Source organism: Kryptolebias marmoratus, linkage group LG1 (genome assembly GCF_001649575.2).
Source record: "Kryptolebias marmoratus isolate JLee-2015 linkage group LG1, ASM164957v2, whole genome shotgun sequence".
NCBI lineage: Eukaryota > Metazoa > Chordata > Actinopteri > Cyprinodontiformes > Rivulidae > Kryptolebias > Kryptolebias marmoratus.
In genome coordinates, this window is record NC_051430.1 from 10,791,212 (window position 1) to 10,812,551 (window position 21,340).

A 21,340-nucleotide genomic window follows, 5' to 3' on the forward strand; every position below is an offset into this window, starting at 1 on the left:
CGGACCCTCGCCAGAGCACTTATCTGACAAACGTATCTACAGGATGATGGGATGGTTTTTAAACGCACTCGGACAAATACACCATCAGCAGTCTGTGTGTGGTCTGCTGCCCAAACCACTGAGGACATGGCCGATTATTCACTCTTTAAATACACTTTACTCTGAATACATTGCATTTATTAAATTACCTTGTGGTGAACCCTCCCCTCCAAAAAAAAAAAAGAAAAGAAAACATGCCATAGACAAATTTATTGTAATTACAGAGCAGTCGCACTTTCTCTGTCAAGTTGTCGTGACAGAGAAATAATGGATTTCAGCAAATCTGATGTCAAGACTTGTTTTACTTCCTGGTTTATCAGGAGAGAGAAAAAAAAAAAGAGTGATGGAAATTAAAACCCATTTAAAGTCACATTAGGTCGCTGTATATAAGAATTTAAATGAAATGACAGTAATTCTTTGGTTCTTGTGGGTTTTTAGAAACAATGAATTTGAACTACGCTTCAGCTCCGTCACCTGTGAGATGATCAGACAATAACAGGCCTAAACAGGATGGATGGACTTTATTATTGTTATTATTATTATTTTGGCTTTGCTCCTGGTGAAGTTGAGGTCAGTGACAGTCTTAAGATGATTTGATGCTCCTGCTCAGAATAAGAGCTTTCGTTTTGTGGAATGCCAAAATCTAGCCCTGAAAATTATTTAACAGAGAGAGAAAAAAAAAAAAAAAAAAAAAAAAAAGGCCAATTTGATATAAGCAAACAAAACAGCATTCTCAAGGCAAATCATGGTAAAGCACAATGTATTCAATAATTCAAGACAACAAAGACAAACAAAACAAAAAAAAAAGACATCTGAAAGTACACGAGGCAGTGCAAAATGTCACACCAATAAAATATGTTTCAAGAACTCAAAACAGATCCTGAGGAACTCAAACAAATCCAAGCAAAATATAAAACGTCTCCAGGCCAGCCCCAATCCGATTTAAATTAGATATAAGTAAATGAAAGATCCCATATTTTCAATCTCATTTATTTGACTGACAGCCAGGTAATGTGGCCGCTTGTAAAAAAAAAAAAAAAAAAAAAAAAAAAAAGTACACACTATAACCGCTCAGAAAAAAAAGGCCACGAAGGTCTTCCTCACCAAAGATTTTTACACTCCAAACCCCTAAGCAACGAAACAAAATGATCAAAACAAATCTGATGTCACACCACAAAGTGCGATTTCACACGTACACACACACACACACACAAAAGGACAGCGTAGACCTAGAAGAATGGACGTGGTGGCTTTGGTGCCGACTTCCTTTAAATTTCGGCATCTTTTCAGAAGGAAACCGGTGCTTCTGACTTCAGCGAATTTACAGTAAAAATGCCAAACTGCAAACAAGTGGCCGGACATTTTCTGGCGCAAACTTTCTGGAAACCAATCGATACGAGGGGACGAAGAGGCAGTAAGGAAGGAAGGATCGCAGCTGAAATATCAGCCGGTTTTCCTCCCAAGTACTGTTTATTAATGACAACAGCAATACTGACGAGAGGGGAAAAGAAGGAAGGAGCCGTAAGAAGGGCGTGGAGGGGGCTTAAGACGCATTTGTGAAACAAGCAAAGTTTCAAAGTCTTCCTTGGAGAAGAGTGAAGCACTTGGGAGGTAACTAGATCCATAAATAGGAGGGTTCACGACGACTCAACCAAAACTGAGGAACAAAGATGTTTTTCATTCCACACTAAGAAGCCGAATGCATGTGTCTGTCCAAACACTAAGACCGACCAGTCGAAGTGGACTCGAACATGTAAGGACAACAACATATTTTGTCCAAGTCAAAAAACCAGTGAATGCAACTTAAATTTCATTTTAAGTTCACACTGAGCCAAGAAAAGGTTACAACCAAAATTAAACAGTTTTTTTTTAAACAGCTTATGAGACAAAACGTGGAGAAGAGTCTAAATGTTTATGGGGTAACGTGGGGCAAACATTTTATTTCTCTTCTCAGACAAATGTTGTGCTTTTTTTGTCATCTTTAACTGCAGGTAAACAGATTGGTGGTCACACACGGAGGAAGTTCAAGCAAAACAAGTCAAATAAATTGGCACATATTCGAACCGTTTCAATCCACACTGATGCTAGTTTAGCGTAAAGGACTGGAGGTCAGGGTCCTGTGAAGAATACTCTGTAACAAAAGGCAGCAAAAAATACAACTCTGTCTAGTACATGGTGAGAATAAAAATAAAATAAAATAAAAAAAACTGCACCTTATTGATTCTTGACGAAGTGCAGTTTTTATCCACATAAGTAAACTGTAAATCATATTTGCAAGCTTTCTTAAATTAAAGTTTGTTTTGTAAAACTAAAAACATTCTTTGGTGAAACAAAAAGGCAGTCATGCATAATGAATGAAAAAAAAAAAGGCAAAAATAATAAGGAAAATAATAAGATACAGTCACAGATCACTGGTGCTTAAGCATTTCACAACTGTCTCCAAATAAACTCAGCTGCTCCGTAAAGGATTTAATGTGAAATTCAAAACTTAAAAATGCGTGAAAAAAACAAAACAAAACAAACTGGGGCTTAAAAAATTGTGATCACTGTTGGACATTTCTTGAATCCGTATCGAGGGGACGACGCCAAAGACATTTACCACCAACAGAATATGTGAAACCCAACCTATGTTTATGTAAAGGTGAGCAGACTTACACGACAAAAGAAACGCCAGCTATAACGAGCCGGTTCAAGCGTAATTTCCTTTATCTCTCAGCATCTTATGGCAAGTAGATGATGGCACTTTAACACAAGGCCAGACAGATCTGAATGGAAACACGAACATCTCCACACGGAGAGGACCAGACGTCTCAAATGGAAACATTTTTTCCCCTCCCATTCACCATCTCACTCATGGTTTCTATTCTAATTACCAGTTAAGCTAAGCAGCACCATTTTCAATCTGAAGGTAATACGTCTGACCAGATGTCGAGCAGGAGTGTTACATACAGTGTGCTTCCTTGCTACGCCCGGTACAAAAACAACGCTTTTAGTTTATAAAATGGGCCCGGACCAATCACTCCTGAGCATCTCTTAGCTGCAGAAATGTGGCTTCATCCATGAAGGCTGGCACCTGAAAATCCTGCCCAGCTCCTAAGTAGAAATGACCAACATTGTTCAGAAAGGGTCAGAAGAGGAGATGCGAAACACATTTTGAAGAAGCGCGCACACTTCCAACACCTCCTCCTCCAAGAAAAGCAGTATTTGCTTCATCTGGCAGTGACTTTCCAAAAAGTTATTGTCTCTTTCTGACCTCCATTGTTCAAGCTTTTGGCTCTCTTCTGTGTGTATGCTTTCACCCGTGCTGCTGTTGTCACCTTAACTGTCTCTCCCCCCTCCTCCCCNCTCTTCATAATCCCACATCCATCTCCTGCCTCCTGATGTTCCCCCCCCACTGTCAGTTTCAGCTCAGAGCCGGCAGAGGCAGAACAGGGTGGGGATGAACACCCCAAACGCAACGAGGATAGGAAACATGAGGCTGCTGTTGTCGGCTGCGTACGGGTTCGGTGTTCGGGGACCCGACTGGACCCGCTTGGAACCAGCCGAGACCTTTTTCTTGCCACCTTCCTCACCTCCTTCACTGTCCTCCTCCTCGTCTTCGTCCTCTATGTCTGGCTTCTCCAAACCAGGGTGAGGCTGTAGCTTTGGTACATCTGTCAGGGAAAAAAAAAAGAAAAAAGTAGGCCGATGAATCATCACACAAATGCCGCTGTACACATGCAGCAAACTAAACTGTGCCTCGTGGAATTATCAGAGCAGTTGTGTGATACACAGGTACATCTGCACCTTAACATAACATACTTAATAATATGTTTAGAGGAGCTGGGGGAAAAAAAGAAACTTGAAGGGCATGTTTGCGACCTCCGAACTCACCGTCTAAAGTCCCCTTCATAACATAGAGCGCACAGACCTTGGGGTTGTCATAATAACCCTGGAACAGAAAGAAAAAAAAAAAAAAAAAAAAAAATCAGTCAAGCCAAGTCCACAGCCTCAGTTTTCTTTTGTTAAAGTCAACCTTTTAATAGAAAATATTCAGAAAATCTTTTTTTTTTTTTTTGCCCATGGCCTGCAGCAGGTGGATTGCTATCTGTAATTTATGAGCTGTGCAAATGTTCAATCAGCCAAGTAAACTAGTTAGTATTGAAAGCAATTCCATTTTAAACGCAGCTAGTGGAAATACAGCACTATGAAAAAGTCCTGAGTATTTCTTGCTTCTGAAATAGCAGCTCGTTCATGTGATTTTAAATGACCTTAACAGCTCCACTGTAAACAACACCTCAGGCCTGGTCCCTCGAAGACAGACTCGTCTGACTCAGTGCTCAAAATTATTGGTTAGGAAACAAATTTTACTCTGACTTATTTGCAAAAAATAGGGAAAATCTAAAGATGATTGCATACTGTAATATTGCTAAAAAAGGCCTTCTGTTTGATCTACAGCATGACTTCAGTCCTCTGTAACAGAGCTGAGAGCATGTTCCGAAAATAAACAAATAAATCAGCCAGAAAATTAATTTTAAAAACTACAGTCCTTCTCTGCTGATGTTCCTCATTAATTATAATGAAAATGTATATTTTCACTGTGGCAGCACTTAAATAATGATGTTATTATCAGCAGACAAATCTGTTTTGAGCAAGAAATAGGACCACTGACAGAAACGTGTCAAACTGAGCCATGAACCAGTTAGGCTGAAGAAATTTAGTGACTTTTAGGTATAAAAAGTCTTTAGTTGGCATGCATCATGAATGCTCATCATGGAAGCATACAATCATTTTCTTTTTCTGCCATTTTGTTGTAGATTTACTGCTGCCAAAACCCATTTGTCTGACCGGACGGAGTCACGTTTAGTTTTAGAATATTTTAGTTAACAGAGAAGCTCATCATCAGCTCAGTGACTGCAAGGTGTAGCGGTACCGAGCTCACAAAACAAGTCCTAATCATCAACCCTCCACCCCTGTGCTCGAGAGTTGGTGTGAAGTGAATAAGGTGATATATGTTATGACCAAATATTCTGTCTGAGGTCTCTGATGTTCGAAGTGACATCGCTTCAGACGTCTTGTGCTTTGTTGAAACTTTCTCAGCTAACCTAAACCGTGCTGCCGTCTTCCTTTCAGAAACAATAAAAAGGGTTCGTTGTGGCTTCAAACAAGCCAAACTCGTTCAGTCTTCTTTTGATGGTATGTTTGCAAACTTTAACACACTTCACAAGCAAACGGAGGCCTGCAGAATCTGAAAACTCCAGATTTAGTTTTTTCAGTTCATAAAAACACTGGAGTCTGACACAGGGGTGAACGGTGGGATATAGTGTTTGTTTTCTTTTCAATTCCGCACAGACATGTAAAATCTTTTAAATTTAAAACAATATATAGGTTTTGTTTACAGGTGTAGCACAGAGCTAGTCGGGCAGCTAACAAATTAGGTTAAGTCAAGAATGATATATTACATTTGTTAAACTGTCTAGCATGCAATAAACTAAACTAAGAGTAAATCTTCAATTTATTAAAGCAAGTGAGTCCTTTAATCTCACAACATGCCATGTCAATTTAAAAAAAAGCAACTATAAAAGCTTGGTAAATACTCTGCAGTTGTGTAAAACATAAGGACGGTAAATGCAAACAGCTGAAAAATATCATTTTTTTCATGTTTAAGCTTATTTTTTTATTTTTTGACATGCTCATTATCAATGCAGGAATAGGAAAAACATTTAATTCTTTGAATGGCAACATTTTTCCAGCTGCTCAAAAATATTTTTGAGATATTTATCTTGTTTTAAGAAATGTTTGGGGTTTTTTTTGTACTGGGGATGTCGTATGAGGACAGTGTGCTCAGCTCCACCTTTTATTTCCTGTTTAATACGCTTCAAACTTGACTTTAGTCTGAACAATAAGAGCTACAAATGTGAACAGTGAGAATCAGCGCTCCTTTTTATTTTGGACGTTTGCCGACCCTCAGCTGTCAGGCACCCGATTCAGCTACTCGCTGCTGGAAGATGGCTGGTGTTGCAACTAACACACGTAAGGAAAAAACCATGAAAGCAGGAAAGTTTGGACAGCGCTGGTATTTCAGTTTGTAAACCAACAACTCCTCTTCTCACTGATGGGGGTAATCATTAATAAACACAACTCACCTTTACAAACTCTACTGTGAGCTTGCCGTTGAAAGTAGACACCTCTCCTTGAACGCTCAGCTTGCCTTTTTTTATAGAGAAGGGTACTATTTCATCGTGAGCAGTACTGTGACCCACTCGATCAAAGATATCCAAGTCCTTCACCACCACGTGGCCATTTAGGCGCACATCAAACACCTAGAAATGCACAAATCGGTAATGCTAAGCAGCTCATTTAGAGAAAAAGAGAACTTTACGACACGAAAACAACAAATGTCTGACTTTTACTTGATAATACCTTTTGTTGCGACTGCGCAAAGTAAACCTCTGCATACTTCATGACTAGTATATATTCTCCTTCCTCGCGGATGGGAACATCATATCCAAAAGTGTCTTCATTGTAGCGCTCTGTCTGGTACAGAATCTGGTCTTCTGGACTGGAGCGCAGGATTGGCAGACGCATCCCGTAATCAGATGCTGAGGAGGAGAACAACATCAGGCCGAGTGCATACTTTACTCACAAAACCTCCTAAACAACAACAATACCGGAAGACATCTCGCTCCACTTTACACAGTCCATCTTTTCTTGAATTCCGTGGAAATGGTTTCCATGCCACGCAGCTACCACACAAGTGTTTTTCTCTGAGTTGTGATAACTGCATCTCAGGCTCGTAAATGAAGCCAGAATTGGCTCTCTGCGGTCTATTTGGACACATTATCTCCTGCTTCCTTTTTATGTTGGGAGAGGCGGGGCTGCAGCTCTCTAATGCTGACTCCTCATTAGTTTGTAGTGACTTGCGGATGCGGAAGCCACTGCCTGCAGAGATCTCTGCTGGAAACTACCATGGCTCAAAGCAGCACCTTTTGCCCCTTTCCCACACAATCTCATCGGCAGCACCTTGAGGGTGAAGCCGGGCACGTTCACAAAAGAAAAGAAAAGAAAAGAAAAACACCGACAGACTCACCTTTACCGATTTTCCCTTCCAAGGGGTCCTTTCTGAAGTGAATGCCGTGTACATCCACGTGTGCTTCACCCCCGGCGTTCACAGCCCAGATGACCCGCTCCGAGAGGCTCGGGCCCCCGCCGCCGTCCGCCCAGCTCTGCTCGGACAGCAGCGACAGCACCGCTGCCAGCAGCCCGGCGACGAGCTGCGCCGTGACCCGCTGCATTGCCTCCTCAACCCGCTCCTGGTCACACACACACACAGTCACAGGCAGTCAGGCGGCGGCGAGCTTATGGCATATAAGGACACACACACACACACCGCTCCACTTTATGCATCAAATGAACTCTTCCGCATCTAACAGAGAGCGCACGGGGTTAGCGAAAGGAGCAAGGCAGCGTGCCTCGCTGACACGAAACCCGATACCCGTGAGTTAGCCACCATGCTAACGTTAACGGTTCCGACACACCGGGCAGCGTCTGCACCGCGATGCGGAAAATGACAGCTCCTAACGCACTTTATCAACAAGTACCCCCGCTTAATACGGCCACGTTTGTGGTATGCCAGCCGGGTATCAACTTGTAAAGCACACATAAAGAAGAATTAGCAGCGGGTAAACCTAGCTAACCTACCTGTCTAACCAGAAATTCTTGGTGAATGAGAGCCCCGGCTAACGTAAATGCAAATGTCTCTTACCTTCCCCTTCCACAAATGTCTTTAACCTCTTTATTTGGTCAGTGTTTATCAACCCTGTTTCCGCTGGCCCACTCTCACCAGCCGTCTAAGAGCCAAGATAATCTCAGCGACTGCAAATATTCAGCTGGCCACAGCCTTTCACTGACTTTCATTCAATGTGTGGATTTCCAAAGTAACATTTGCTCTGCTGCCAGTTTGCAGGAGGCGGGACAGCGCTACCTAACGTGAGACCGTCATCTGCCCGTGAGTGACAGGTATTCCGACCAATCACAGCGTCGCGTTTGGGTTTCCTGGTCTATCAAACACGCTCCGTAACACAGGCCAATCACATTCTGCTTTGTTACTAACTAAAAAATGCATAAAATGATCTTTTGCGTCTATTTTACACACCTAACTGATAGTTTTGATGTTTACTTCTCAAAGTTTAGTTTCTAAACTAAATTGCTCAGACCAAGATCTTTTTAAATTATAATGATAAAGCCAGAGTGTGTTTGATGCACAGACTTTGTAATCATGATCTTTATAAACAATCTTTATTACAGTCTACAGTTTCAGATATGAAACAATTTTTTGAAAGAGAGGACAAGAAAACCCACTCAACTCTCGTGAAGCCTTGCTAAAAACACTATTTTACAGCTTTAATTTCCTGCCGTCATTCAGTGTTTGCTTTTCCTAATAACTCTAGGTGGTTTTCTTTGTTCACTGGGTTTATTATTATTCTCTTATAACTGCTGACAAGGAACACCTTTTGCAAAACCCAATTACAAAAGGTAAATATTTCCACTGCTGCTCCACGAGCGACATAACGTCACCCACCCCCTTTGTTCTAACATGGTACGGTCCGAGTCCCGTCCAATCAGGAGAGTCCAACACAGCGCGCACATTGTACACTCCATACTCTCCGACCTAACCAGGAATGAATGAATAACGTTACTATGGCAACAGCAATAAGTTCAAGATGACAGGTGTTTCATTTTTAACTACCATTACGTTGGTGACCACATGTTGAAACACACTCTCCCTTTAAAAACAAAGCGAGGGCTTTGTTCTTCTGGGTAACTTGACCTGCATAATAACAATAACAACAACAATAATAATAATAATAATAAAAAGGTCAAGCAATCTTTGGAGGAATGCAAATCTCTAACCCTCTTCCATGTCAAAGATCTCGCACAACCTGTTAGTGCTCAGATAGTGTGTTTGGACATGAGTCTCAGCTACTACCACACCAAATTCTGCTTTAATATCTGGAAAACTGACTGAGTTGTAGCCATTTCTGTCTTTATTAGGTTGATTAGTTGTGAAGGCCATCTTAAACTGGACTGACTCCAAATGTTAATCCGGTGTAAATGTGCATCTGGTGATTACGTTCTTCAAGTTTGGTTCAAGTGATACTTTTGTAGGAGACACATTATAATAAATAAGAATAGGAATATGAAGCATGTAGTCCATTTTTGATAAAAACTCTTATTGTGTTTCACATTTTAATAATGTCTAAATATTAGGAGGAACGTCCACATTGTTCAGCCTATTTGCAACAATGCACACACATATACTATTACTGTTTTTTAGTTCTTCTTTACACTTTTTTTAAAACTATAAAGCTTTGCAGCTGCTTCAAATTCCTCTTTGCCATATATGCCTAAGTACTTAACTGTACTTATCTAAACTGTATTTTTTTATTACATACATAAAATAATCTATTGTGATAAAATAAAACTTTATATCTTGCTGGTTTACCAGCCACATACTGAATATAATAAAACAGACTTCATTTAAACGTGATCAGTCAAATTTCACGCAGAATACAGCAGAGTTATAACCTGTATGGTGAATCTGTTTTCATGTTGTGACAGTACTGTGGTGTTAAAGCAGGTGTTACTCACCCAGCCTGCTGCCTTACCAGTGACACGTATGAATAATAGATATTGTGATGAGGTTTGTCCTCAATACATGCAGTGACAGCAGTCAGTGTAAGCCTCATAATAAACCACTCACACAACAATAATAAAAAAGCTCAAATGTAAACACCTTTTATTTTTCTACAACTTGGCGTAATATCTGTTTTGTTTTGTTGGGTTTTTTTAGACAAAATTGTGCATACTAAATGTAATAAATGTCTCTCTTTGGCATGCATATATTTTCTTTTGTCAGCACAGGTGTGTGGAACATCGCCACATCTTCATTTAGGACAATGAGATACAGTAAAGGTACAACACAGTTAAATCCACTGTACATACGGTTCACAGCTGTGATTCCTACCGCGCTATCTCATGCAGGACTAAACAGATTTTTAAAAACAGTTATTACTAGTTCCCAAAACTGTGTGAACTCAAACGCGTGAGCGCTAAAAGAAGTCCCATATTGCTGCAAACCACTGTTGGTCAGTGTTTTAGTGAGCACTTTGGCTTTCTGAAGTTTAGCTTTAAAAGAGCTGCACATCTTGGACTGTCTTGTTTCTTCTCATCTCGGGACAGATGAACGACACACTATGCAAGGCATTTGTTTCCTATTAATATCAGAGTTCTTCTTTTTTTTGCTGCGTGTCAGACAGTGATGCTGTACGTTACACCGGACAGGCACAGTGAGAAATATTACAGATGTCACAAAGGTACATTACAGGTGGGATATTGCCACATGGACTCCTTGGTGAAGCACCGTTGTTCCACAAAGGTATGTTCAAGTACAACTTTGCCACATAAGATGTGAATATACAGAAAAACATTCAACAGTGCTGATCTACATATCTCCTACATTCAGTCTCTCATTTGGATGTTGTTGAACATCGAAGGCGACATTTTGCAAGACACTTAATTATACCGTGAGACGAGACACAGACAATCTATTCACACAGGAAGTTATTCAGAGAGAAGTAAAGTGCAAAAACATAAAGTAGACAATCGTTAGCGATGCTACAGCGAACTCTGCCTCAGTTAAACTGGAGGGTTTTCAGGAAGAACACTTAATAAGTGAATGTGTGAGGTGACCCCCCCCTTTGCTCCACAACATTCGAGGAGTCTGAATTCCAGTGTCATTTAGATTTGGATGGCTCAGGAGATCTTGGCATGTCCTTGGTTATTCGTGGATTTGCGTGAAGAAGGACACAGCTTCACATTCGGGACTGATCATCCTTTTTTTTTTTAAATGATCTTAGCGAGACATCATACGTACAAACTCTGCAAGGGGAGAGAAGATGGAGGATGAAACAAAATGCAACAATCTCACAGTTTAAATAAATGAAAGACCAAGCATTCCTTAAAGGAATGCATATCACCTGCCACCTTTCAGACCAAAGTTTTATACTAGAATCATCTTCTGGGCATTTTAGTCAAACCTCATAAATGACTTTAGGTGAAATTTCTGTGAGATCTACTAAGATTTATTAGTGCTCAAAGAATGTGTTGAAAATGACTCAGCTCCCACCACACAAATTTTAACTAAATCAATTCTAAATTGACACAACTATAGTCATTTTTGTGTTGACTAATGTTGACTGTTAATCAGCTGGATAAGTACACCCAATAATTACTTTCTATTGAGTTATTTTGATAATGCTACAGACAACTACATCCCACCCCTCCAACCCACACACAAACAAGTTCTTTTACCTTCAAAGTCAACAAGACCATCACCATTCAAGTCCACATCCCTTAGGATATCTTCTACTTCTTTTAGACCCACCTGGAAAGAAAAACAAAAACAATATAGGGGAAACAGAAATCAGTGAAGCCCTCACTCACTACGTCCGCTCAGGAAGAAACTTTTCACAAACTCGCAGTTTTCTGATCCAACACTTACTTGTTGGCCCAAAAGCTTCCTCATTGCGTCTCGGAGCTCAGATGTGCTTATGGCCCCATCTCCATTTGTGTCAAACTGAGAACAAAAGGCAGGGGAGCAACAATAAAATAGGGTGAATGCTCAAAAACACACAGTAACTTAATCTAGATGTGAAAAGTTTAGTTCAGTCACTCTTACCTCCCTAAATGCATCTTTTAATTCCTTTATTCCAATCATGTCTGCAGTTTCAGCAAGAAGTTTTGGGCCCATTAATTCCACAAAATCATCAAAATCAACATGACCTCCCACTGATGGGAAAAAAAAAATATGGCACATTAATTCAAACATCCAGACACATACGTGACACAGTTCCTTACATGATATAAAAGATGTTTGTGTGCTTACAGTTCATATTTATTTGTTGACTCAGTTCTATCAGCTCCATTTCTGTTGGCATGTATCCCATGGTCCTCATACAGTTCCCCAGATCTTTACAGCTGATATAACCGTCTTTGTCTTTGTCAAACTCTTTGAAAGCGTCTCGCAGCTCTGTTGTAACAGCAGGCGTTAAATTCATCACTTAGCTGCATGTCTCTAACAGGAATAACTGCACAGCAGTGTTTCATTTACAAATACAAATAGTTGCAATACAAAATACAGACTGGTATGTACCCAGTACTTACTTGGTACTTGGACTGCACAATATATTGAAAAGTTATAGTCATCACAATATCAGCGAGTGCAATATTAATACTTAAGAAGGACAGTTTGGACTGCAATAAATCCTAGACCATTATATTTTAAGTGCAGTGCATTAATCATCTGCATGCTAATAATATTCTCTCACTGGCCTTGATGCTCACACCTGGTTTAGATGACAGAAGATGAAGTGAGAAGTGAAAAAAACCTGCGTATTTATACCAGTTGACGACAACAACAACAATATTGAACATAACAGATACGCACACAGTAAGTACCTGGTAAAATACCCACAATAAACTAGATATGAACCCAATACTTACTGGGTATGTACCTGTAAGTACCACATACGTACCAGCTGTATTATGTATTGCTAACATAGAAATTTGTAATTCTCAGTTAACCTTTTATTTTGTGATACACTTTAATGTTTTGTGTTTAATAGTTCTAAAACTTGGATAGAAAAGAATTAAAATCATAGAAATGAAGTCTTACCATCCATTTCTTCTGGCCTGAGCTCTCTGTCCTGCAGAGACATAGGATTTTATTATTAGTTTAAAAAAAAACACGAATGAAAACAATAGAAAAAACAACAAAACATCATTATATCAGCATCGGAAAGTTTTTATGCCTTTGAGAATCATGCAAACATACATCTGACAATGGTGTAACTGGAGTGATGACCCAATCTGAAACAGAAATCTTCTTCATAACAAATCCTCTGCCTTCTTGTAAATCTCATGAAAAGAATGCCTAACAGTAAAACAAGCTAATAAAACTGTCCCATGTCGAAATGACAACACTTCAAAGGATAAATAGGCCGATCCTTATCAAGCACCAGGAACCCTAACTCTGGAGTTCACAGAGGAATGCGGCTGTTTTTATTAAATATATATTTTCGTTTTTTTTTTTGTTTTTTTTTACAAGCTCATTCAATGAAAGCAACCTTTAAAGGGCAGAGAAAGAGGCAGACATTTCCCAGAGCGCTCAGGGGTTAACAGCAGGAGTAGTGAGATGTCTAAACACAACGCAGTGCTGACGTCAGGACCAAAGAACAAACACATTACAAGTTCGGACACAAAAAACACACGGGGCATCTGAGCCCAAAACAACATGGCAACTCCAAACTATACACGCTCCGTAGCATCAGCACTTTCTGTGTCAGTCTATCTTTACACCAGTTTCATCACTCATCACTGCTGATATGTCCTAGGTCGGGTCAGAACATTCTTGCTTAAATAAAGTTGAGCACCCTCCGCACCCCTGCTTCATATGGCCTTGTAGGATACGTCTCCCAAATCGGTGTCGCAAATATGAAGCTGCAGCCAGCAAATGGTTTGGTCTGCATTTCACAAAACAAAAAGAAAAGAAAACAGTGGCGAAACAGCAAGTGTTGCTTTTCTTTAAAGGCAATGAAATTCTGCTTAAGACTTCGAACATTTTTACGTGTCTGATAAAACAGCAGATATTAAGCCCCCGTCTGAGTTGTTTGGTTAAATCAGACAACTCAGACAGTGGTTTAATGTCTGATCCTCGCTTCCAGACTTAGCACAGAACTAATTTCTTCAATTTGGGCTGCAGCCACATACAGTGTTTTGGCTCAGGTGCTAGCATGTGTTGTACGCTAATCGCAAGGTTGGAGGTTCAATCCCATTGCGCCGTTGATTTATATTCCCACTGAAAAACACTGACCCCCATGTTGCTCCAAATGGCAGGGATACACTTTGTTTTTTGCAGCTCTGTCACCACTGCTGTGTAGGTAAGTGTGAAGAGAAAATAAAGTGTTGAACAACTCCTAAAGCCCAACAAGTCTTACTGAAATGTCAGACCTTTTTGGCAGGAGGAATACAGAGTTGTGTCTGAGAGAAGTAGTGAGAGGGACAAAGTAAAAGAGCTTGCTTAACCAGCGAACTGGCAAAACCTGAAACCTCTGATCCTATGTGAAATTTGAGAAATGTTGTTGAGTTTTCATCCTGTTTTAAATGTTCACCCTTCCATATTTTATCCAAATGTGTTTTCTAATTAGACAGTTATGATAAAAAATAAAATAAAATAAAAAAAGTATGCAGTTTTTTATTTCTAAGGGTTTTATGTTAGAGTAACAATCATTTGGTCGTGACCAAGTCTTTCCTTTACAACGTAAAAATAACGTGACTGTCATTCATTTCATAAAAACTACTCCGCAACTATGTACGCAACAAAGAACATAAAAACCGAATATGAAACAGCCCGTGTTTAACTAATCAAATATACTTAGCTATACTGTCATCAAAAAGTTTGAGAACTTGTATAAAATCAGTTTTACTGAGCTGTAACATTTAGGTGTGTTAACACACTGTCAAATGGAAAAGAGCTCAGGCATGATCTTAGAGAAGTAATTGTTGCTGCCCATCAGTCTGAGAAGGCTTATGAAGTCATTTCCAAACAATTTGGAATCAATCATTCTAAGTGGAAAAATAATATTTACAAGAGGAAAGCATTCAAGAGAATTATAATGTTGTTGATGTCTCAGGACTGGACATTCCAAGAAGTCCACCTCACAGGAACGTAACTTCTGGGCCAGTGTCCATTGGAGAAGTGAGACCAAATGGGAGATGTTTGGCCATAATGAGCAGCAGCACAATGGTAGAAAACGAAACACAGCACCAGCAGAAACATGATTTCAGATGGTGGTGGAGGTATCATGGTTTGGGCTTGTTTTATAGCCACAGGACCTGAGCACCTTTCAGTCTCTAACTACCATAAACTCTTCTGTGTATCAAAGTATATTACAGTCAAATGTGAAGCCGACTGTCAGACATCTAAAGTTGGGTTGATATTGGGTTATGCAGCAGGGCAATGATCCCAAATGCAGCAATAAACCAAGACCAGAAAGGCTGAAAAATAACACAATCAAATTCCAGACCTCAACCTGAATGAGACAAATCCTCAACAAATATGTGAGAGACTGTTAATGTCAAGCAGAAGGAAATAAGTTTAAAATTTTGCTGCTAAAGGCACTGAAGCAGCAGGTGCACTTTGTTTTTCACACATTTTGCTGCATTTTGCCTTAGTTTTTATAAAATAATAACACACATATTGTTTTAATTAGGCCCTCGTTTTTTAATTGAAAAAAGGAGGAATAGATCTTTCACAGTTGCTTATCTTACAAAATACCATCTTATTACTCCAGCTTTTGTTTTGATAATAATAATAATATTAATAAAAAATTCTAGCTTTACTTATAAAGCAGAGGCAAGAAGCGTGTTTGTCAAGACTTACGTACAGCTTGCCTGCTCTTTGCCATGCCTTTACTCAAGAAGACACAGGTTTGTCCCAATATGTTGCTCACGAGAATGCAGTTTTGAGTTACGGAAACAATGGAGTCCTGATAAGGCCCGAGATACCCTGATTGGCCAATCTCCTCACATGACAGCACAAGTCTGAGTCTCCTCTCAACATCCTGGAGCATCTTTCCATCGGCATGCAGAGACACAGCAGAGTGCAATTAAGAGAAGTAGAGAGAAGATTTGCAAGATTAATTAGGAGTCATTTTGGTCTTTATTATTTAATAAAACACCATCCTATTAACTGTGCTCGCTGTACAACCAGAGTAACAGGTAAGTCCTACATGTGCATGCATAAACAATGTCAGCATGTAAAAACATGCCAGAAAGGTGGCCTGAATACATCAATAAAGCAACATGTTGCCAACTTTCCGCTCATTATTCATAACAGTTTACTTGCCACTTGCACAGACTGGCACCTCACACCTATACACTGTCGCAGGAAGAGTAAACAAACTCAGAGGCAGGAAAAAGGCAAGCTAAACAACCACGGAACAGGCGACAAAAGATGCCGTACAAGACAAACAAGGACATCGAAGCACTTCTTTCTTCTCTGTGACATGTGGTGCTTATTGGAAAATTAATTCAACTGCACAACAAAGGTTTAAAATCCCCCTTAAACTATTGATCCAATAGTAATACTAAATACGACTGTAAATTATGTAGTAGCAGACAAACTTCCAACGTAAAAAAAGGGAAATATTACTTTATAATCCAAATCCAACATGACTAAAGTCATACCATTCATACCATGGTTAGATTTGATTGTGTATGGATTTAAAGAAGTATTTGCTGTTCAAGCCATGTTTATAATTTTAACGAAACTGCACACAAATCACTAAATTTATACGAGTCCTACTACAGTTCAACATCTTTTATGGTTGTCATTTCCCAGTGCAACAAAAAAATCAATCAAACAATCGAAGAAAGGTGAGTGCACTAGTCCAATACGTGGACTTACCGCTCTTAGAGGCCAGTCCAAGCAGTTTCCCATTCCAAAGGAGAAAAAAGGCATTAAATAGGACCATGAGTACCTTTTCTTTATTAGGTCTGCAGGTTGAGTTTTGAGAGGTATGCAAACTCTGCTTTTAGCCAGACCCATGAAGACTGGGGTGCTAACCTGAGTCCACAGCAGAATAAAAACAGTGACTATCTGTAGAACTATCTGAGATAGCTACATTAAAAGCACCAAGGAGTGAGGGAGAGTGAAACGAGGAGACGGGGGTGGGATGACAGGGAGAGAAAGCACGAGGGAGGGATGTGGAAGGAAACAGTGTAATGCCTAATAAAGGAAAAGACACGTCTGAAAGACATTTCTTCCAGCTGTCACAACAGCCAAACTTTGATTATTCGGTAAACAGTTCTGACATGTCGGTACAGCACTGGCACTAAAAAAAAATTAGAATAAATTAGGACCTAGCAGTCCTTAGAGGAACTGATATTACTGAGTTAGAGCCACTTTTGTGTTGGCTAAACTGGATTAGCTGTGGGGGCCATCTTGAATTAGATTGACTCCAAGAATTAATCAGTTGTAAAAGTACATACAATGATTGTTTTCTTGGAGTTTCATTAAAATCTGTACAGTAGTTCATTAGATATTTTGCTCACAAACAAACAGGGTTGACTCCAAAAGTTAAAACTAAAGTTTTAAACAAAGATCTCGCACAATGAGTAACATTTGGAGTATGTGTTGTGAATGACTCTTAGCTGAAATCACACCGAATCTTTGCTCAGTATCTGTTAAACTGACTGAATTATGACCATTTTTTGTGTTTTCTATTGTCAGTTGGCTGTGGCAATAATCAGCTGTAGATGTAGATCCAAAGTTGAATTTCTTAAGGTTTCATTAAAATCCGTCCTGTGGTTCACATTATATTTTGCTAACAGACCAAAAGGTTTTGACACCAACAGTTAATGCCAAAGTTTTGCAAAACTCTTGCACACTGAGTGGCACTCACAGTATGTGTCAGGGATGATCCTCAGCAACTATCCCACCCAATTTCAAGCCAGTGTCTGTAAAACTGACTGCAGTATAGCAATGTTGGTGTTTGCTAAGGTCAATTAGCTGTGGCAGCCATCTTGAATTGGGTTGGCTCCAAAAGGTTTTCTGACAGTTTATTTAAAATCTGCCCACTGGTTCATGTGATATTCTGTTAAAAACAGGCAAACAAACACTGACAGAGGTAAAAAAAAAAAAAAACATTGTCACCCACTGCTGCTGGGCAAAAAAAAAGAGTCTCAGGAAAGTAATAAACAAATAATAAATGTGCATCTGACAAATTATTAGCCTTGCACACACAATACTCTTTTTACCTTTAACAACTAAGAAAATCTGGACAAGGCAAATTTTAAAGAACGTTCTGTTTTGACCCATTTCCACTTTTACGTTGTCCTTCTCACCTGCAGTCTGGTTCTCAAGACAGCAATTTGTCATGTTGCAACCTGGAGATTGCCTTTGCATTTGTATGCAGCACTATTTATGTTTTCTGCACGTGTACCCACCCCCACCCCCACCCCCACACCCTGCTGCTTTACACCTCGATGCCACACACACACGTCATCCTCTGCCCTCTGCAGGCGACGACAAGGTTACCCTGACCTCCAATCCACCAGCCACATGGCATCAGACAGAAACACACAAACCGCTCTATTGCAATAACATTTATATCTACAACAATGTTTATGAATGTATATGTAGACAAAGAAAAGAATGTTTGGACGTGGTTTTCTTCAAGAGAGGTTTCAAACAGTATTATCTTCAGCTGTGTTTGTGTGCCGGCCTGTCAAACAACGACCTGCAGCTTCGGCTCAAAATGCAGCCGGTGTGGCTCTCAAACCGTTATTTTTCTTCCTGCCTCTGAGCTCCACACCATTAACTTTATATTTCCTTTCATCGGAGGCCCTTTTTTCAGATCACGCTAATGTTTTCACACAGGCTGACTCACTAGTGATTTGTGGTATTAAGTACTAAAGGTTTCTCTCAGGGCCACAGTGGATTTTTATTATTGAGCCTCCTCCCTTGCTTCTTATTTTAACAACACATGCAAATCACATCGAGATAAAATCTAAACACCATACATGGAAGCAAATAAACTCTGACCTCTGTGGAATGCACCCGACAAACATTTTATATCAGCAGTTTGAGCCGTGAGGATTTTCGACGTGCTGCTGAAGCTCTGAATGCTTTTGCACAGGCTAAATTTATGCAAAACGACATGCCTGATCAGAACCCGTGCAAGCGTATGAAGCTGCTCTCGTTTCCTTTTGTACAAAAACATCTGTAGCTCAAAATAGAGCCCCCATCAGCAGTGGGAGCAGCGGGAGCATCGATGCGATTACCTTCAAACGCAAAACCACAATCGCTGCAGTGTTAATCAGTGACGCGGGAACATAAAAAAAAACAAAACATGTCTTTGCATTTAACCAAAGAGGCTTTTGCACATCAGAGATTTCCACCTGGAACATTTTATTTGCTCCAGCACATCCACTTCAATCAGAAAGAGCTGCCTGATTGAAGCGTCTGTAGGAGGTACAGACCTGTATTTACAAATTACATAAGAGACGAGTAGAAGAAGCCTTTCCCCCTTCTGTTCGGTAATGACGGTGTTTGCAGACGGCATTACAGAAGGCTAAAGGTGTGCTGATTGCACACAGGATGTCGTAGAAAGAAGGGGTCATCGTTAACTTCTGTATTTCTGTCTCCACCGGTGGATCAATACGAAACTACTTTAGATGGGCAGATTCAGTGAAGACTGATGTTGGGGGCCTTCATCAGCCTGCTGGACTGTGGCTTTACGTTTAAATTTGGGGCCATCACTCTCAAAACATGTCAGAAGGTTCCAGAGACATTTGCATGTAAATGGTACTCACTGCAACAACATGAAGACCACAAAAAAACAAAAGCTACACATTTTTTTAAATCATATCAGTGGTTATTGTGCTCTTAAAAAGTATTTCTTTGTTTAGCAGCAGATTTACTCGCTTCTAAATGTCTTCTCCAAGAGTCTACGCTCATCCCTCTCCACCATATTTGTTCATAAGCTTCCATGTGGTCATCAGTGGATTCAGCTGAGTGGTTTGTTTACACTGAGTGCATACCTGCATTACAGAATTTCATATCAATATATCTGGAAAATACAGGAGTAAACTCTTTCAAACGGCACCCGGTATAACCTTTTTTATGTTTAGTTTTATAGTTTGCAGTGAGTCAAATCTTGCCATTTGTAGGCTAATTATATATATATTTTGGACATTTTGTACAATATTGAAAGTCAAGGATATCTCCACAGGACTTCAGTCTGTGAATCACACAGACCCCTCCTGAATTTCAAAATGGTTTTACTCAGGTTTACCTGAAAACTACACCAGGAGAGGTTTCATAACCTCCCAACCATTGAAGTGGTTCCTGGAAGGCTGCTGTTGCTCTCTATATGGAGCAGCAGGTGACAGGGAAAGGCAAGCTACAATAAAATCTGCCTCTCTGTTGGAACCTCATGTCACACCTTTCACCTAAAAAACGAAAGCTCTATTCTCCACTGCCATGAGCATCTTTAAACCAGCTCTGACTCTATTCTCTCTTTCGGATGAAGTTTTTTTATAAAACCGCCCAATCCTGACCCGGTTTTACCTGCCCAAAGAGCGAGTTAAGGATGGTCCTTAAATTGATGTCGGACACAGAGGAAGAAGCGCTGGACCTCCGTGAGCGGCGGGACGACCTGCTGGATGGGGGGACAGGGGAGCAGGAGGACCGGGGCGGACTGACCGGCCCACCGCTGGCCGAACCGGCCCCCTTGTGGTCCCTCGGCTCACAGAGGGGGGCCCTGTCGTCATTGCTGTCCGACAAGGAGCCCCCCCTGGGGCTGTGGCACCGCCGGTGGTGCTCGGGTTCGGCCTGTTCGGCTGCGGGCGGCCGCTCGTCTCGGTTCTTCCTGCGGTGGTGGTGGTGATGGTGGTGGTGGTGGTGGCGGTGCGTGGGTTTGGATGTCCTGCAGCGCTCGCTCACTCCTCCTCGGCCTGCCTCTCCGTTGGATCCGGGCGGACCGGGAACTTGGCTGGAGGGGACGTGGTGGTGGGGCTTGGACTTGCCCCGGGTGGCCGCGCTCCTCTCCGGACTCCCGACGAGGGAGGGGTGGCACAGGGGTCTCCGGGCACTGACGTCGCCCTCGGCCGACCAGAGGGACTCGTCGGGCTTGCTGCCCGTCTGCAGCGCGGCGGGACGGTGGTGATGCTGGTGCTGATGGTGATGCGCACCCCTCCGGACCTCTGTGGCGGGTTCGGGGAGGTGTGGCGGTCTCCTCGCCGCCGCCGCTGCCGCCGCGGACGACTTGAGTAAGGAGGTGGTGGATTCAGATTTGGGGAAGGAGGCGCTCATTGCGGCGGATCCGATCTCGTCTGCCTCCGTGGGTCGTTCATCGACATCATGTTCCGTCCGGTGGTGAAAGCAGGTCGATCGGTGAGGCAGGAGAGAGCTCACACAGCCGGGCAGGGGAGGCACAAACAGCAGCTGCGTCTCCGCGGAGCGCGTCACCTGTTCATTAAGCTTTTCTGTGGCACCGTGGCTGTGACGTGGCCGAGGACGGTAGTAAAAAAAAAAGAAGAAAAAAAAGAAAAATCGAAAATCTCTACAGAAAATCTGAAGGGTGTCAATCCAGCTGCTCCTTGAAAATTCCACCATACATCAGCGCCCTTCTCTAAAGCCCAGCAGAAATTTGAAGCATAATTTGAATGGGACCGATAAAAAAAAAAAAAAAAAAAA

At 41.1% G+C, this 21,340-nt stretch overlaps 2 protein-coding genes across 4 annotated transcripts; both read right to left on the reverse strand.

Moving 5' to 3' along the window:
• Positions 1-3,375: 3,375 nt before the first annotated feature.
• Positions 3,376-7,992, reverse strand: mlec (malectin). The gene is made up of 6 exons (XM_017414584.3): positions 7,784-7,992; positions 7,109-7,331; positions 6,442-6,620; positions 6,165-6,341; positions 3,913-3,970; positions 3,376-3,692 (listed from the first exon to the last, which is right to left on the reverse strand). The coding sequence occupies exons 2-6, from the start codon at positions 7,311-7,313 to the stop codon at positions 3,448-3,450; spliced, it is 864 nt and encodes a 287-aa protein (XP_017270073.1). The 5' UTR covers positions 7,314-7,331; positions 7,784-7,992; the 3' UTR covers positions 3,376-3,447.
• Positions 7,993-10,840: 2,848 nt separating this feature from the next.
• On the reverse strand, positions 10,841-21,294 carry cabp1a (calcium binding protein 1a). 3 transcript variants are annotated; one of them, XM_017414487.3, is made up of 7 exons: positions 20,213-21,294; positions 12,755-12,785; positions 11,966-12,109; positions 11,759-11,868; positions 11,582-11,656; positions 11,392-11,464; positions 10,841-10,959 (listed from the first exon to the last, which is right to left on the reverse strand). In XM_017414487.3, the coding sequence occupies exons 1-7, from the start codon at positions 21,257-21,259 to the stop codon at positions 10,934-10,936; spliced, it is 1,506 nt and encodes a 501-aa protein (XP_017269976.1). In that variant the 5' UTR covers positions 21,260-21,294; the 3' UTR covers positions 10,841-10,933. The 3 variants fall into 3 exon arrangements, with proteins under 3 accessions (XP_017269976.1, XP_017269978.1, XP_037831859.1); XM_017414489.3 differs by lacking the exon at positions 20,213-21,294 and adding an exon at positions 16,547-17,105; XM_037975931.1 differs by lacking the exon at positions 20,213-21,294 and adding an exon at positions 15,525-16,498.
• Between the last annotated feature and the right edge of the window lie 46 nt (positions 21,295-21,340).

Excerpts from the sequence above, each read along its gene's own strand:
- mlec (XM_017414584.3), bottom strand. The coding sequence starts at position 7,313 with ATGCAGCGGGTCACGGCGCAGCTCGTCGCCGGGCTGCTGGCAGCGGTG. Across the intron at positions 6,621-7,108 it reads GGAAGGGAAAATCGGTAAAG|CATCTGATTACGGGATGCGT; the intron begins GTGAGTCTGTCG and ends TCTCCTCCTCAG. Across the intron at positions 3,971-6,164 it reads TCACAGTAGAGTTTGTAAAG|GGTTATTATGACAACCCCAA; the intron begins GTGAGTTGTGTT and ends TTTCTGTTCCAG.
- cabp1a (XM_017414487.3), bottom strand. The coding sequence starts at position 21,259 with ATGGTGGAATTTTCAAGGAGCAGCTGGATTGACACCCTTCAGATTTTC. Across the intron at positions 12,110-12,754 it reads CAGGCCAGAAGAAATGGATG|AGCTGCGAGACGCTTTCAAA; the intron begins GTAAGACTTCAT and ends CTGTTACAACAG. Across the intron at positions 10,960-11,391 it reads TGGTCTTGTTGACTTTGAAG|AGTTTGTACGTATGATGTCT; the intron begins GTAAAAGAACTT and ends CTCCCCTTGCAG.